We start from the raw sequence: 17,492 nt of genomic DNA, 5'->3' as shown, positions 1-17,492 counted from the left end.
ATTGGGACTTAATGGAAAACATGCTATACAGAAGTTCTATTAAAATTTAAACAATGGACTGATTGGAGCTACTGAATTTGCTCTTATTCTGGACTCACCGTGTATATTGGGTTTTTGAAAGTCACAACACTGTCATCTCCAATGGGTTCAAACAGCTGGGAAAGGAAAGAAGAAAATGGAAAGCCTTCAGTAATTGAGTACAAACCCACATTCACAGCCATGACATCCACTAATGACAAAACAATCCACTAGTGTACATTCCTGACTTTGCTTGCAATTTTTAAAACATTCAAAGCATGTCATTATTTGTGTTTTCCTCTACTGCGCATCAAGTAACATGTGTCTCCATGACTACCTGTGTGCTCGGAACAGCTGGTTGTGCAGAAGTGACATCAGCATCTTGTATCTGTGAGTTGTATGCTGGGTTCACAAAGGCTTCCTAAAATGGCCACAAACCATTGAAATTAAACTGCCATTTTTCTACAATGTGGTATGTTACAGTTAAATGACTCATTTGTTAATGAAGTAAATAGTTTTTGAGACTTTAAATTGGTAATGAATGTGAAACCCACCTGGTCGTCAGTGGCAGGTTTGGTTACATGCACTGTGGCTTCGTCCACAACTTGAACCTCTTCCACATATAAAGGATTATTAATGTTCTCCTGCAAACCAGAAGGGAAACACAGGATGATGAGAATGAGTGAATCAAAGTATACATATCATTTGTATGGCATTTGGCATGACTTGAAAAAACAACAACATGTATATCAAAGTGAATTTGGACCAAGCAGCAGGGGACAAGGAAAAATCTGTAAAGGAAAAGGCCATGTAGTATGTCATATACAGGAACTATGTGAGAAATCAATGCACTCTACTGGGGAGCATTTATTGATGTTTATTGACCTCATTTGTTCCAACAGGAGCTGAGGTGGCCGTCGCCAGGCCGCTAACAACAGGCTCTTCTCCAGATTCATATGCTGGATTCTCAAAATTCTTCTCATTCGCCTCAACCATGGACACAGACATAGAGGGTACCTAATGAAGATACAGGAAAGTATTGGTATTCAGTAAGAGTTAGTCAAAATATACTGCAGGAAGTAACTGGAAATATAAAATGTTTGTTTTTGATTTTATACTGACCGCTACTGAATTTAACGTTGTTACAGTATCTTCTGTTCCATTTGCATTTGGAGATGAACCATTCCTGAAAAACATCAAGATACATTTGCAATTGACAATAACATGATGCAGAAAGCCAAACAGAAAACCTAAAATTGAGTCAAACATGTGAAATGTGAACTAGGAATTTTATGGTGCACAACTCATTTAGAAACATTTTAGATATTAAAATTCTGACAGCACATTTTTTTTATTGTATCGCTTCTCTGCTTGGTCCATCTAACCTGAAGCCTGGCATGTTGGGCATAGATGGCATGGAGGGCATAGACGGCATGGAGGGCATGGAGGGCATACTGTTGCGTAGCCTCTCCATCAGGTTGGTTTTCTGCCTCGTAGCATAAACCAGAACAAGTAGCAGAATCACGATCGCTAATGTCACCCCGATGGCTATCCCAACTAAAAGGAGGACACAAGAGGGGGCAGAGGCAGATGATTAATAATGAAAAAGGTTTTCTATCAACAAATGACCTTGAATTGTATTACATTTCTGGAGATAAAATCAAATATACTTGAAGATGCGACCACGTCATATACATTGATCTCACAGCTGTCACCGTACCACTCTGGTGGACACCTGTGAAACAAAACACAGACATTACAGTTGTAGCATTTTAGTCTCTGCTTCTCATTTGCACCTCCCCTTCCATCATTATGTTTTCTTTCAACTTTCCTATATGAAAAAATGTCTTACTTGCAGAGAGCCTTGTTGTCATCAAAGTAGCAAGTGCCTCCATTCTGACACAGGCATGGTGGTGGCATGGTGGGTGGTGGGTCAAAACCTGAAATAATGTATTATATGAACAATTATGACAGTGAAAGTAATTTTTCTCCTTGTCAAACCAAAATGTAGCAAGAATTGTTACAGTATCTGCCCTCCTCTGCTATGCTCCCTGGTGATGTGTCAAAGCTGAGTTTTTAACCTTTGAGTCGTCCTCCTGGGTCAAATTGACCCCGTCTGTTTTGACTGTTCCTTCATTCCTCCTTCTCTCTTTCTTTCCGTCCTCTCTTTCCTCCCTTCCTTCCTTCTCCCCCCTCCTTCTTTCCTTCCCTCCTTCCTTCCTCCCTTCCTCCATCCACCTTTCTTCCTTCCTTCTGTCCTTCCTTCTTCCCTCCCTCCTTCCCTCCTTCCTTCCTACCTTCCTTCTTTCCTCTGTCCTTCTTTCCTTCCCTCCTCCCTTCCTCTTTTCCTTTCTCTCTCCTTTCCTCCCTTCCTTCCTCCTTCCTTCCACCCTTCCTCTTTTCCTTTCTCTCTCCCTCCCTCCTTCCTTCCTTCTTCCTCCCTTCCATCCTTCCTTCTTTCCTCCCTTCCATCCTCCCTTCCTTCCTTGACTCGAGGACAACAGGAGGGTTAAAGTCTATTACAGGTCAACATTATGCAAAGAAACCAGCTTAAGAAAAAGTGCAAGTTCTATCAGTGTTCCTGCAATAAAGCTGTGACATTTGTTAATGCAACTCCACTACATGATGCTCAACTTATGTATGACACATACTGATGAAAATAAATTCTTACCAGCATCACATTCAGTGTTGCTGCCAGGGACAAAGCTGGTACCCTCGGGGCAGGCACAGGTGTAACCTTGTGGTCGGAGCAAACACAGATGGCTGCAGATTCCCTTACATGGATTCTTCACTGCAGAGACAAAGGAAGGGGTTTTGATTTTTATCATTTTACTAAATTAAACTTATATAGTTTATTGTTTATGAGGTTTTAAGTTAACACATTATAAATTGTCTTTTTATTTATCAGTATGGCCAGCACTGTGATGACTTTTTCAGTAAATTTTTTTGCTGATTTTCTGTAGAAAGTTTTTACTTGCTTGTTAATTACAGTATTGCTAATACATGAAAAGTGTAATACTTTACATGCACTGAAGCTTTGAATGCTCATAATAGCAAATGGAATACTGCTGAACAGTCAGCAATTAAAGAGCAGTAAAAAATACAATTATTAATCTGCAATTAAAAGATAACTCACAGAAACTATTCTATTAGGGTGAACAAAAAGCTCTTCATCATGGACTTAATATGGTGGAGTATGTGTTGGCTGAGTGTGCATCTTACTGGCTATGGAGTTGTATCTCTGTTGCTGGTACACAGAGACCTGGGTCAGCCAGGGTCCAGCAGTCAGCAGTTTGGTTTTTTCACCACGACCAAACTTGTCCTGCCGGAACACCTCGCCTTTCTCCTGAGTGCTCCAATAAACGTGGTCCTCAAACACACTCACGCTGAAGGGGTTTCTCACATCTAGACAAGGTACAACAACATGTATAACCAAATCACAAATGAAGAGGTGAAATGACCCACAATCATCCATCCATTTTTCTATAGATTAAGTATCAATGATCACATATGAATATTTTATGAATAATATAATTTTCAGTCTCTCGTGTCAGGATTCTTTAATGACTGTCATTCCTAATCCTCACCTATGTAGACAGCAGTTCTGCGATCCTCTCCTGAAGGCAGAATAGACTCTATGCGGCTTTCCTTGGAGTCAGACCAGTAGATTCTGTCACCGTTGGCGTAATCGATGGACAGGCCAGTGGGCCAACCCAAGCCGTCGGCCACCAGGATTTTCCTCTCTTGACCGTCCAGCCAGGAACACTCGATTTTGGCTGCTTCCCCGCGATCTGACCAATACAACATCCTGCAGGAACACGGGGGGGGGGGGGGGGGTTTAGAGTTCTGGGTTGAGACGTGGTGACTAAAAACTTACTCCTTTTTGGTTTCCCAAATAGATACAAAGTCATAGCAACTAAATGCTCCTTTATTTCTGCTGTGAATTAGAACTTGATCATGTTCTTAATCATGAGTTAACAATCTGTAAAATATCGTATCAAAGTCTAATGCTTATCTCAGTATGGTAAACCTGTCTCTCTCACCCCAGTCGTGGGTTGACTGCCACAGCAGACGGGTAACCAAGCTCAGTCTTGACGAGGTGCTTCCTGTAGCGTCCATCCAACATGGCCACCTCTAACCTCTTCAACTTGGAGTCTGCCCAGTACAGGTTCCTAGAGGGAAAAGAAAGACAAAAATAAATCACAAAATATGCACATTGGGGTGTAGTCTGTAAAAGTGTTTTATCTAAACATAGCACAGACAAAATAATGTAATTGTGTCAAATTAACATAGATGAATAGTGAAATAGTAAAGCTCAAGGCATCAGAATAATAGAGGAATGTAATCTGATAAATGCTGAAAAAAACACCGGACTGCAAGCCAGTAATGTTGGTTAGCCTCACCTGCCCACCCAGTCCACAGCAATGCCGTCTGGTGTTGTGATGTATTTAATGCCAAGATCTACAGCAGCACCAATGTTGTTACTGCCATCATCCATTGAAGGTATGTACGCTCTCTTAATGGCACCTGGTATAGAGTCCTTACCGGCCACAGTGAAATACACCATACCTGACAAAGCACAGAGATATCATCAAATACATTCCTCTGATTAACACTGAGCCAGCTGGCTATGTCTTTCTAGCACTATCTAGCATTTATCTATGTTGTCTTACTTAATCCGGTGTTGTTGTGGTCCCAGTCGTAGTCCAGAGCCATGATGTGCTCCTGCTCTTTGAGGAAGTCGTGGTAGGCCTCTGTCTGCAGGTTGAACCTCCGGATACGAATGTTCTCCGGTAGAAGCAGCAAAGGAGTCGGCCCTGATGGAAACACAGACATTTACACTTTCCCTTTTCACTTTTTGGCATTTAACTGCTTTTTTTTAACAGCAGCATCTGATAATGAATGAGAAAACTGAAATTTGGTGTTACTGTTCAGAGACATTTAAGTGATGGACACACCAAACATGTGACCTTCATGTAGAGTGGTCTCTTCACTAGTATGGCGAACCTGCATATTTTGTACGTATAAAGCACTAGATCATGAAAATAATTTTAAAGTCATATACTTTAACTGTACCTTGTAAACTAAATAAATAAATAAAATAAAATAAACTAAGATTTAATATGAAAGAAATACATGAGGTCAGCTGTGCTGTGATGAGATTAAAGCAGCAGTCCAAAAAAAGGAACAACTGGATCACAACAAGATTTAATATAATATGAATGTGAATATAACATGTGAATGTTATATCTGCTTTCTCTTTTGAAACCAATAAAAAAAAAAAATTGGTCAATTCAAGTCAATTTCATCTGTATTTTTTCACTAAGTTGTTTGTATACCACTATTGTCTAGACACTATTGTTTATAAAAATATTCCTCTCACCCTCAGCCTCGCACATGTTGCCGTTTCCAACTTTCCGGTAGCCAGGGGCGCACTCACAGTCATAGCCGCCCTTGGTGTTCTTACACACCTGAGGGCAGGTGCTGTACACCTCGCACTCGTCGATGTCTAAAAGAGCAAGGAGACACAGTGAAGAAGATTTCAGGTTGAATAATAATTATTTTATCTCTCCGGCCACCAAAGTGTTAGGGGGTGGTGATGATGTTTTTTAACCCTTTGAGTAGTGATGGCTAAACAAACTCTAGATTTTATAATTGTTTCATGTTGTAAGCATGTTTTATGTATTTTAGTCTATGTGCTAAAGTCCCAATTTTTTCCTTGGGGACAATAAAGTTAAAGTTGAAGTTGAAGCAGATCAGGTGAGTTAACTGGAGTAATGACATTTTATTGTATATTCATTTAGGGGTTTTGAGTGCTATTAGTAAAATTTTTGGTCAGAGGCCCCCAAGAGAGAGAGTATGTTTGTGTGAGTGTGTGTGTGTGTGTGTGTACCCAGGCAGTTGTAGGTGCTCTCAGGGTCCACCGTGTATCCGGGTCTACAGGAGCAGATGAAGCCGGTGCCGTTCAGGTTGATGCATTCATGCTGACACAGCTTCTCCTCACAGTTGCGGTCATTGCCAAAATCTGGAGCCAGATAACACGTATCACTTTCTCTGACATAATCCAAAAAAGCTTTTAATCTCCAGCCAAATTCAAGAGCTACTTACTTTTGATGCACTCAAACAATGGTTTAGTTTACATGGGCAGAATTTAGCTTTTGACTATAATCCAGTTATCTAGTCACCATGACTCCCTGAACCTCTGCCAGGCCACCACATGATTGAACCTTCATGTAGCCATAAATAAATAAGCTAACAGGATATTTTTGAGCACCTGTTAAGCTCTGCAGCAGTTCAGCTGAGAAAAAAACTATAAAAAGACTAAATGAAAACAAATTGTGAGACAGTATCAATTTGAGCTTCTCATTACCAGGGCTTGGGCTTAACTGGGACATTCCATTCTGAAGTGCAGTCACCAGCCACTTCATTAGGTACCCCTGTGCAATCGAATTCAATCCCATGCAACAGCTCTTCTATAAATTCTACTTTTTTTAAAGGTCATCCACTATGACTTCAACAAAAACTGAAAACGCATAAACATCATAAATTTAGAATATAAAGCAGAGGTGTTGTATTGGATTGCATTAGATGGCACAGGTGTAACTAATAAAGAGGCCAGTAAATGTATCTCTGTAGTCTTTACATTTGATCATTTGATCTATGGTTTTATATTTGCTATTATCTGTATACATACTGCAAATATCATTAGAGTTTTTAATACAGACCTAAAACAAATTAAACATCCTCTTAAAAAAAATAAATATGCAGTTTATTTTATGGTCACATTTTTGTCATCCAAAAAAGAATTTACAACATTTCAATAGCAGACAATAAACTTTATCTGAAAAAATATTTGTTGTGCCACTCACTGCAGCCTAACTCATCAGTGCGGTCCCCACAGTTGTCGTTGTGATCACACACGTAGGGCAGAGCCACACAGCGTCCATTGGTGCATTTAAACTCTTCCAGTGTGCAGGGGGCCAGTGTGGGCTCACGGCCTGGGAAGGACACAGTCAGAGTGAGTCATCGAGTACCCAGAGAAGGTTGAGTGGGTACGCAACCTGTCAGAAGAAACTGATCCGCCTCCACTAGTCTGAGATTTAATTAATTTCTTTCTCAACAGAGCTGCTCTTCACTCCCTAACTGTCGAAAAACAAAAAAAAAGATGGAGTGCCCACTATATTCAACACCAACAGCAACAGCATACACACATGTACATATGAATGCTCCCACACAGTCAAAAACTCAAATGTATGTAGGGACATACTTCAACATGATATCCACTAAATCATTAAATTCAAGGCTTCTCCACAGGTTCTCCTCTGGTTATTTTTCTGTCTTCTTCTTTAAAACAAATGGATTTAGATGGATCCAGCCAATGTCCACCTCCACTCTGAACTATTTAATCTCCTCTCAAAATAATTTGCACTGATTGATGTTTAAGCTGATTATGTAACAATTCCATAAAAGAGACCACTTTCTTATCTCCTGAATGTTTCAGGCTTTGTGTCCTGCGCAGACACTGATATGATTTCGGGATTTCCCATTTCACTGGCCTTAGAGGGGAAGGTTCAGGAGGCATTAGTGTTCGGATTAATCCTTCACGATCCCAGAAACTGATGATTAGTGGTGCATTTGCTAAATGTGAAATTATTACATAGCTATCTGGTTAAGGCTATGTTTAAAAACAAAGAAAAAATATTTGAACATTAAAAAAAACATTAAAAAGAGACACAAAAATGGAGACACACACTTATCACACAGTTATTACAAATTTAGCACTATTACATGTAGTTTTGTTCATGAGCCCTGATAGATTGTGTGTGTGTGTGTGTGTGTGTGTGTGTGTGTGTGTGTGTGTGTGTGTGTGTGTGTGTGTGTGTGTGTGTGTGAAAACTCATACAGAGATCTTCATTTTCATCACTGCCGTCCCCGCAGTCGTCCTTATTGTTGCACATCAGGCCCGCAAAGATACAGTAGCCGTTGGCACAGCGAAACCTGGACGGCATCTCACAGGTGATGTTCACTGTTCAAACACACACACAACTCTGATAAAAAAATCTAACATAACAATAACAAACAATTCTTACACTGACTCCCTCCTCATTTGTGTCAAAACTCTATGGCTGCATCTTTAAAGACTAAATTGTGATATTATTGATTATATGCTACAACTTAGATTCATTACATTTGTTAATAGTCATCAACAAAGACAGAAAAGAGTGTTTACTAGCACATGTCTGTTATTTATTTATTATGTCTGTTATAATTATTAACATGAAAATCATCTTAGCTTTTGCAAGTTTAGGTCAATTAGTTTTAGGTAGTTTGGAAGTTTAATTATATTGATCACACAGACATAAATTGACACAGAACACAAACACAAGTTTTCAAATTTTATCATGTGCAATAAACAAAATGTTCCTCACAGCATAAGCTGAGCTGTTCGTCTGAATTGTCCCCACAGTCGTCCATGCCATCACACACCCAGCTCTGGCTCACACACAGACTGTTCCCGCACTGGAACTGGTGCTGAGGGCACCAACGGCCTCCTGGGTAACGAGTGGCTGAAACGGTCGGAGGAAATTAGTTTATCAATCAACTGTATATTTTTAGTTTAGAAGGATCTCTCTCTTTCTTTATCTTTTTCTCAGCACTTTACACACCAGCAGACATGCTTAACAAGTCCAGTTATACCGTACTCTATCTAGACTAGATATTTGAAGGTGAAAACAAATGCAAACGTTAAAGAATTGCACCTGTTTGTTGTCAATGTACATTAGATCTTGTAGAAGCGATTTTATGGTTCACCTACTGCATTGCAAGTGTGTGTTCACTTTCCATTTCACATCCAAATAAGTGGCCCTTCACTAACTGTTAGTTAGCCTTTAAACCAGAATAATTAAACTATACATACGCACGCTCTCACATACAAAAATAAACAAAAGTGCACACACACTGAAACACTCCAGAGGCCAGGCAGCCTGCCATTAGCTTTCATGCTGTTTACTTACGACAGCTGGTCTCGTCTGACAGATCCAGACAATCAGGCCGGCCGTCACACTGCAGAGCAGCGGGGATACAGTGACCTGAGTCGCACTGGAATGAACCTGGACGGCACGTGTACAACTCTGGAAGAGAGCCAGGATGTTAACAGATGTGTGTACGAGTGTGTGTTTATGTTGTTTATGACAGATGCATGGATATTCTGAGCAGGTGAGTGCAGCACATCCTCACCACAGTCTCGTTCGTCTGAGTTGTCCCCACAGTCGTTGTCATGGTCGCACACCCAGTTTCCAGGAATGCACTGTCCCTCGTCACATCGAAACTCACTTTCAGAGCAAGGTCTTGGCTCTATAGATGACAATCACAGTCAAAGAGATACACACATCTTCAATTTGGGGTCAGAATAATTTATTACTGTTTGCACATCTTACACAGGTTGAATTAAACAAATAAGCATGAAATAAATTAAGTTTATTTGCAACTCCCAGATTCATATTTTTAATAACTGGGCTAAACTATTTCTATTTTGTAACTCTGGCAGGCATAAAACAATTCTTTTTTTAATTCTTTGCTGGTATGTAATGATATTGAAATGGACTGAGGTGAAAAATATGGGGCATGGCACTCACGGCAGTTCCTCTCATCTGAGCCATCACCACAGTCATTGGCGCCATCACATTGCCAGCGGATGGGGACACAGCGGTGGTTGTCACAACGGAAATCACCCACAGGGTCACAGGTCACCGCCTCTGTTTGACAAACAAAGTCAGAAAGCAGTACAGGGAAGCTGCTTCAACATGCGCCCCCCAAAAAAGGACATTCCCTCATTTGGTGTTTTGATGGTGGTGGTGGAGAACACTGAACACATTGGTCCAGTTCTCCCTTTAATTTGTTACCCGTCTGTAATTATGCTCAAACAATAATATATACATGCAGTATAATAATGTAATTCCAGTTAATTGTTTAAGTACAGCACAGACAAAATCTACATCTCTGTTCACGCTAACATGACTCCTTAAATCCTTGAACCAGATTCTTCTCCACTAGTGCAGTCTTTGTTACAGGCCTGCCTTTACATAAGAACACATCTGTTGACACACAGGCACTGACCACAGCCTTGCTCATCACTGTTATCAATGCAGTCGTTGCTGCCGTCACATCGGGCCCACTGAGGAATACAGCGGTAGTTTGTCTTGCAGGAGAACTCAGTGTCCTCATCGCACTTGTAGTCTGGGCCCACTGTATAGAGAGAAGAACAGAGAGAGAGAGAGAGCAAGAGAGAGATGTGAAATGGATGGAGCAAAGTGAGAGAAACAGATGACAAGAAAGAAATGTTAGAAGACAAGAATATAAGATGTCAGAATTAATGAGGGAGATGGAAATAAGGCAGAGTGAGACAAACAGGGAGAATGACCAGAAGGAAGAGGATGAGAAAGAAGCAGATCCAGCTTAGAGAAACAAAAACAATCCATAGTGCAGTATGTGCAATACGATATCATTGACTAACTAGGAGGCCTTTTAGGACATGGCTGAGTCAACACTAATTATGTATAGTTAAATAACAGATAAATCTATGCTATCAAAGGGTAAGGGTTAGGCACAGTAAACTCTAAGCATTTTAAGAAAGAACCTCTGTTGGTAATGTGGATAAGAGTCATGAAATGTAATGTGTAACTTTGAGGCTTCTGCAATGCACCGTGTATCATTTTCTTGTTTTTCCAAGGCTTTAATTCACCAAAACTGCCACTCACTGCAAGTTTCAAATGGTTCATCTGATCCATCTCCACAGTCGTCCTGGGCGTCACACACATAGCTCGATGGCAGGCAGCGCCCGTTGGCACACTGGAACTCTCCTGGTTTGCAGGTCCTCTGGGAACAAATATCGGCGTCCTCATCACTGCCATCTGAACAGTCATTTACCCCGTCGCAGTGCCAGGACACAGGGATGCACTTCTTGTTTTTACACTGGAACTGGTTTTCCTGGCATCGGTGGTCACCTACAGGGACAGACTGCAGCTTGACTACTGTTTGAAAGTTTCAGATAAATTTAATCTAAACTTTCTGGCTGAACTACATCTGAAGTGTTAGGGCTACCCTTGAGATTAAGACTGACCACGGCTTGAACTTTTTTCCAGAAAATGTTGTAAATGTCAGATTTGAAATAATCTCAGTAAATCTCAGTTCAAATTAATTTCCATCTGTATGCCTATTTCTGTGAGTGTAGCACAATTTATTCTATGTTATTAAATATTATTACATTTTTGTTCCATGCTCATAGATACTGGTGAGTAATTTTAATTTCTGTTCTACACTAATACAGTTTAAAATAATATTCATGGACGTACTGCAGAGAGCAGCATCCTCATCTGAACCATCAGGGCAGTCAGAGTCGCCATCACAGATGAAACCAGGATAGGTACAGTTGCCGTCCTGACACTGGAACTGGCCAATGGAGCAATAACGGGGCGGGCAGGTCTGAGGTTCATCTGAGCCATCACCGCAATCTGATTGGCCGTCACACTTCCACCATATAGGAACACACCTATAAGATAAGAGTATAAATATATATATATATAAATATATCTCAGAAATGTAATTTACCTTACCATACATAAACACCCTGATGTCCCCTGTTTTTCTTATAAACATTGGCCTATAAATCTAAATAATTTCACACATTTAGGTCTGACTACTGAATCATTCAGTACCACATACCTTGCTTGAAAAAGTGTGTGATGTATTGTCTTATTAGTGATTCATTCTAAATGATCAAAATAAATCTAATAACTGAAAAAAGTCAGTAAATTTGATGCTTATTTATTGCACAATTGTCGTTGTTGTAAAGAGACTTTTGAAATATGTTGTGACTGGATCTGACTGACCTCTCATTGTCCCCGCAGCGGAACTGGGTGCTGGAGCAGTCAGCGACACACTGGATCTTGAAGCCCACAGCAAGGCCAATGAAGTGATCTGGACACTCGCAAGTAGCACGCTGCCCACCAGGTGCAATCAGACACAGATGACTGCAGGTCAGGTCATGGGAGGAGCAAGGGTTTTCACCTAAGAAGGTAATTAAAATTGACATATTAGTAATTTCTAAGCAGCAGGCTGGCAAGACAAAAAAAAGTTAAAATTAACATACTTCGAGGTTGCCTGTAGGGGTGGCAGACATGAATGTCAGTGGGCCGGTGTGTATTGTTGCCCATGATGGTTCGCTCTTCGCCTGTGTACTTATGGGCCTTCTCCACAGTGTGCATGTTCCGGTCGGTCCAGTAAATCCAGTCCTCAAACAGGGTAACAGCGAAGACATGAGGAAGTGTACCAGCAATGGCTCGGTGGCGGTTCTGTCCGTCCATGTCTGCAAAACTGCAAGTTGGAACAGGGTCAGCATAAATTGACAATACTGTTGAGAGAGAAACTTTAGGAACTGAGCGCCTCACTCAATCCTATTTGATGACAAACTCACTCCAGAAAGTTAAGGTGGGAATCAGCAAAGAAGATCTTGTTGGTGGTGTAGTCTATGGTCAGAGCATTGGGCCATTCCAGCTTAGTTGTGATAATGGCACTGACGTTACTTCCATCCATGCCAACCCTGCCGATATACGCTGTGTCTCCCCAGTCGGTCCAGTATAACCATCTGGAAAAAAGAAGACCGTAAGGAAGAGAACAGAAGGGATGGGGAAAATCCAAAAACAGGATTTAGGAGGAAATTCTAGTGTATATCTGAAAGATTAAAAACCTCCACCAAATATCAGACTGCAAGTAGCAAGCACACCTAATAGTGTATTTTTGGACCTGTTTCATTTTTTTCAGAAGAAACTTTGCTATGAAAAACTGTAAAAGTCTGTTTTTATTTTCTGCCTGTTACAAAGAACTTATATGTGTGTGCGAATGTGACTGTGTGTGTGTGTTAGTACCCATATTTAGGGTTGACAGCCACAGCACGAGGCCGGCTGATAATATAAGTGTCATTCCCCTCTGTGAATTCCCCATCAAGCAGTTTCTTCTTGTTGCGCCCATCAAGCTCCATCACGTGAACTGAGCCATAATAACTGTCCACCCAGTACAACTTCCTGCAGCAGACACAAAAAGATTGCATTAACATCCCTGCAACCATATTTTGGTCAAATTTAATACAGATAAAAACAGTGGCTCCAAGTAATGAAAAATCACTCAAAAGAAAAAACTTCAAATTCACTTGTTTTTTTTAACACAAATGTATCAATGCATTTGACTGTATCTATTAATATATTACTAGATGATAAAATATTTAATAATTAAGACATATTTTTAAATGAGGCTCCTCCAATTTAACACACCTGCCCACCCAATCAAGTGCCAGGCCCTCTGCTCCTCCCATGTTGTAATCCGCCAGTGTCTCCCTGTCGCTCCCATCAAAGCGCATTCGCTCAATCTTTCCAGCCAATGTGTCTAGCCAATAAAGCCTTTTCTCTATGTAATCGAAATCTAATGCCACCACGTCGGACAACCCCTGCAGGACGATGCTCAATTGTGATCCGTCAGTAGTCAAGTTGCGGATGTAGTAGCGATTACTGTACAACAGGTACGGGGCAATGCCACTGTTCTGACGACAGGTGCGTCCGTCCGCTTCACGGATGTATCCCGGGGCACATTTGCAGTGGTATGAGCCAACAGTGTTCTCACAGATCTGACTGCATACAGCAGGTGTGCTGAGACACTCGTTGAGATCTTCGCAGGCTTTGCCATCTGGCATGAGCTGGTAGCCGGGGTTGCAGGAGCAATAGTAACCGGTGAGGGTGTCGGTGCAGATCTGGGCACACTTGTGGACTGAAGGATTGCGGCACTCATTGACTCCTAGACAGAAAGAAGAAAGAAGTTTAAAGAAGATAAGTAAACAAGATGACACAGATATATAACTCAAGATTAGAAGATTTTCATAGATTAGAATGAACCTAAAATCTATGATAGAGTTAACTGAAAACTAAAATTTGTGTAAATAGATAACATGGTCACATCATTTCTTCGAACAACAACATAAAATATTTGCTGGTCCCAGCATTTATTGCTTTTCACAGTTTAAAAAAATCATTGTATGTTGAAAAACTCAGGGTTTTGGACTGTTGGGGAAAGAGGCCACTACCTCATGATTAAATATAAATATAAATGATGTATAAAATGATGACAAATTACTTAAAATTATTCAATAATCATAATAATTATTGTTTTCAGCCCTTGAGTATCAGAAAATGTGGGGAATAACATGCCTATTCTTGCATGCTTGCATTTGATTTAGTATTAACAAAATTGTGATTTGACTTTTTTTTTTGGTTCACAAAAATTCTACCTGCTGGACATTTTTAGCATGTTGAATTATCTATTAATGAGTATATTCTTGTTTATATTGTGGGAGAAATATCTTTCTTTCACTACATTCCCACCAATCCACATCAGTAATTTCACACTTTCGTTTTCTCACCGCAGCCTTTTTCATCACTGTTATCCTGGCAGTCCTTCTGTCCGTTGCACACTTTGTTGAGGTCAATGCACTCCCCTGACTTGCACATATACTGCTGAGGAGCACAGGTGGGCTGGGGCGTGATGCACAAGCTGTCTGCCTCATCTGAACCATCCAAGCAATCATTTTCCCCATCGCAAGTGAAGGTGTTGGGAATGCAAGCTCCATTGCTACAGGTGAACTGGTTGCTGCGGCACGTATCGTAGGTACAGCCCAATTCGTCACTGCCATCCCCGCAGTCATTCACACGGTCACAGCTGGGGAGGAGGAGTAATTAGTCTGACTCTATTCAATGACAAATGTCTATTTTTATTCACTTACGTACTCTAACTACTTACTGGTAGGGGATGAGGATGCAAAGACCATTAGAACAGGCAAACTCATTCATATGGCAGCTCCGGTTGCGGCAGTTCTGGAGCTCATCAGCTGCATTGGCGCAGTCTTTTTCTCCGTCACACACAAAGCTTGAAGGGATACAGCGTGGGTGGCCCGGGAGCCATGTGGGGCAGGTGAACTGGTTGGAACTGCAGGTACGTTGGCCTGCAGGAGAGAGAGAAATAACGACAAGGATAAACTGCTGATAAACTATGATATCATGAATCATATATGATACCAAGAAGGTGTTAAGACTTTGATTCAACTTCAAGAGCGCACATGAAGAAAGCATATGAGGCAACATTTAGAGGAGACATGGGATAGAGCATAAAATCAACAAATTCCAGGTATTTTTTAGCCACTGTATAATAGATAGATTTTAAGTGTCATCTCACCACACTGCAGTTCGGGAGCTTCGTCACTGTTGTCCCAGCAGTCATTGTTGCCATCACAGACCATTGACTGAGGGATGCAGTTTCCATTGGTACAAGTGAACTGGCTGGGACCGCATGTCTGGATTTGATCCTCTGCACAAGAACAGAGAAAGAGAATGAAAATTTTTAAAGGGCATCAAATGTTTTTGTTAGCTGAAACGCTAGTTCTTGAACTAGAAATCTCAGAATATTACAACGCAATCACTAAGTCAATTGTATTAATAAATCACAATAACAATTAACATGCATTAAGCAGTAAATGAAATGTGACGCTGAAAACACTAAGATCGGGTTGAGATTTCTATTTTTGAAATACTGAAAAATTAAAATCCAGAACAAACATCAATATATATTGGCATTAAATGCTTAAAAGCTTTCTTTGATTGGCGCGCAGGTGGTCGAGTGGTTAGAGCGCATGCCATATACGCAGCCAACCCCGGTTCGAATCCCGATCGGAGGTCCTTTGCTGCATGTCTCACTCCCATGTTTCCTGTCAGTCTACTGTTAAGTAAAGGCGTCTATGCCAACAAAATCTTTAAAAAAAAAAGCTTTCTTTGATTGTCTCTAACTCAGAAAGTCACAGAATAAAGAAACCGTTTTTCTTGCTTTTCATGATTTTGGCTAAAGGTGTAAACAACAAATTAAAAATGCAACTTTGATCCATTCTAATTACAATGTTTTTTACATACATGTGTTTTACATACAAAAAGAATTACGCTTTAAAAACATAAACATAATTATAAAGTTGATCCTCTTCCATCAATGATTGCGTGCTGTCAAGGTGAAAAGAAATCTAACTTGTCTGCTTAAATACCTGAAACATCAAATGTAAATACAGAGAACTCACCACAGGAGGGAGGTTCATCTGTCCCATCACTGCAGTCTTTGTAGGAGTCACACACCCAAGACGGAGGGATACACTTCCCTTCATCGCAGCGGAACTCGTCCGGAGAGCATGTGCGACCCGCTGTAACACACATTCAGATTTAGACCTATATCCATGTACAGTTCTACTGAATTTGTGGCTGATACAGTTTCTACTAAGGACGAGCATGTCTCTCTTCAATGTTGACAATCCAACTTACCACAGAAGAGAGGATTCTCATCACTGTTATCTCCACAGTTGTTGTAACCATCACAAAGGCTTTCAGGGTAGATGCAGATGTTGGTACCGTCACATTTGACCTGACCCGCAGGACATGTCCTGTCAGCTGGTGAAAGTCAAGGAGGGCAAAAGTCAAAATATCAATCACAGGATCAACAACCACAATAATAAGTAATCCCTTAAGCAATGCCTTGCTCAAGTAAACCTAAACTATAGTTGCTGTGGAAGAGGAGATGGTTACTCATATATTAGAATCACAGTCTTTAGACTTAAATCAATTATGTCAAGTCCGAAATATTATAAAACATCTTTCCTATCCATCTTTCAATCCTTTGATCTGGTGAACTGTCACTCACGGCAGTTGATTTCGTCGGAAGTAGCGTTGTCTCTGCAGTCGTTGTGGCCGTCACAGACAAAGGCTGCACTGATGCAGCGTCCGTTGCCGCAGGTGAACTCAGTACCAGGGTTACATGTAGGGAAGGGGCAGCCCTGCTCATCACTGTTGTCACCACAGTCATTTGTGTAGTCACAGGCATAGCTTAGTAGCACGCAACGCCCATTGTCACAGGTGAAGTCCATGGCTGAACATGTGTGGGATGCTGTGAGGAACAACAGAGTATAGATTTACTTTCTCTCTATGATATTCATGTTTCTAGCTTTCTGCTTTCTCTCTTATTTTAAAATCAAGCTAAAGGCTAGGTTTACATTCTTATGTCAGCAGCATAAAAGAGTTAAAAGGGTCAAAGCACTAAATTGGTGAAAACATAATGATAAAAGTCCTAATCTCTTACCACACACTCGCTCTAGTTCATCCGAGTTGTCCTGGCAGTCATCATAGCCATCACACTTCCAGCGTGCGGAGATGCAGTTACCATTGAGACAGGTGAACTGCTCTGGTTGGCAGCGTTTCCCGGTGTCTTGAATACAGTCTTTACCATTATTGGCCAGGTACCACTTCCCCTGATGAGGACACTGGCACTCGGGGCCCAGTGGACCTACAGTAGAGATTGAGGAAATTTAAGAAAACTGAAGGGAACATATAAATAATTAGTGATTG

The 17,492-nt window shown here is 40.9% G+C and overlaps 1 protein-coding gene across 1 annotated transcript in view; it reads right to left on the bottom strand.

Annotated features, from left to right (window-relative positions):
- Positions 1-328: 328 nt before the first annotated feature.
- Positions 329-17,492, bottom strand: part of lrp2b (low density lipoprotein receptor-related protein 2b) — a 37,287-nt gene continuing 20,123 nt past the window's right edge. Inside the window, exons 45-78 of the mRNA XM_053341064.1 lie at positions 17,227-17,430; positions 16,792-17,034; positions 16,416-16,541; positions 16,178-16,297; positions 15,292-15,423; positions 14,860-15,061; positions 14,483-14,778; positions 13,344-13,860; positions 12,942-13,097; positions 12,491-12,661; positions 12,167-12,390; positions 11,907-12,084; positions 11,370-11,566; positions 10,776-11,021; positions 10,135-10,263; positions 9,654-9,773; positions 9,256-9,372; positions 9,033-9,149; positions 8,448-8,585; positions 7,922-8,044; positions 6,888-7,016; positions 5,912-6,043; positions 5,402-5,527; positions 4,692-4,835; positions 4,422-4,587; positions 4,062-4,190; positions 3,606-3,826; positions 3,241-3,423; positions 2,690-2,809; positions 1,404-1,575; positions 1,165-1,204; positions 904-1,035; positions 573-662; positions 329-439 (exon numbers count right to left, since the gene is read on the bottom strand). Of these exons, the coding sequence (XP_053197039.1) occupies positions 329-439; positions 573-662; positions 904-1,035; positions 1,165-1,204; positions 1,404-1,575; positions 2,690-2,809; positions 3,241-3,423; positions 3,606-3,826; positions 4,062-4,190; positions 4,422-4,587; positions 4,692-4,835; positions 5,402-5,527; positions 5,912-6,043; positions 6,888-7,016; positions 7,922-8,044; positions 8,448-8,585; positions 9,033-9,149; positions 9,256-9,372; positions 9,654-9,773; positions 10,135-10,263; positions 10,776-11,021; positions 11,370-11,566; positions 11,907-12,084; positions 12,167-12,390; positions 12,491-12,661; positions 12,942-13,097; positions 13,344-13,860; positions 14,483-14,778; positions 14,860-15,061; positions 15,292-15,423; positions 16,178-16,297; positions 16,416-16,541; positions 16,792-17,034; positions 17,227-17,430 (5,651 nt within the window). The remainder of the gene's footprint in view (positions 440-572; positions 663-903; positions 1,036-1,164; positions 1,205-1,403; positions 1,576-2,689; positions 2,810-3,240; positions 3,424-3,605; positions 3,827-4,061; positions 4,191-4,421; positions 4,588-4,691; positions 4,836-5,401; positions 5,528-5,911; positions 6,044-6,887; positions 7,017-7,921; positions 8,045-8,447; positions 8,586-9,032; positions 9,150-9,255; positions 9,373-9,653; positions 9,774-10,134; positions 10,264-10,775; positions 11,022-11,369; positions 11,567-11,906; positions 12,085-12,166; positions 12,391-12,490; positions 12,662-12,941; positions 13,098-13,343; positions 13,861-14,482; positions 14,779-14,859; positions 15,062-15,291; positions 15,424-16,177; positions 16,298-16,415; positions 16,542-16,791; positions 17,035-17,226; positions 17,431-17,492) is intronic.

This window comes from Scomber japonicus, chromosome 20 (assembly GCF_027409825.1).
Source record: "Scomber japonicus isolate fScoJap1 chromosome 20, fScoJap1.pri, whole genome shotgun sequence".
In the NCBI taxonomy this organism is placed as follows: domain Eukaryota; kingdom Metazoa; phylum Chordata; class Actinopteri; order Scombriformes; family Scombridae; genus Scomber; species Scomber japonicus.
This window is presented reverse-complemented; position numbering and strand designations above follow the sequence as displayed.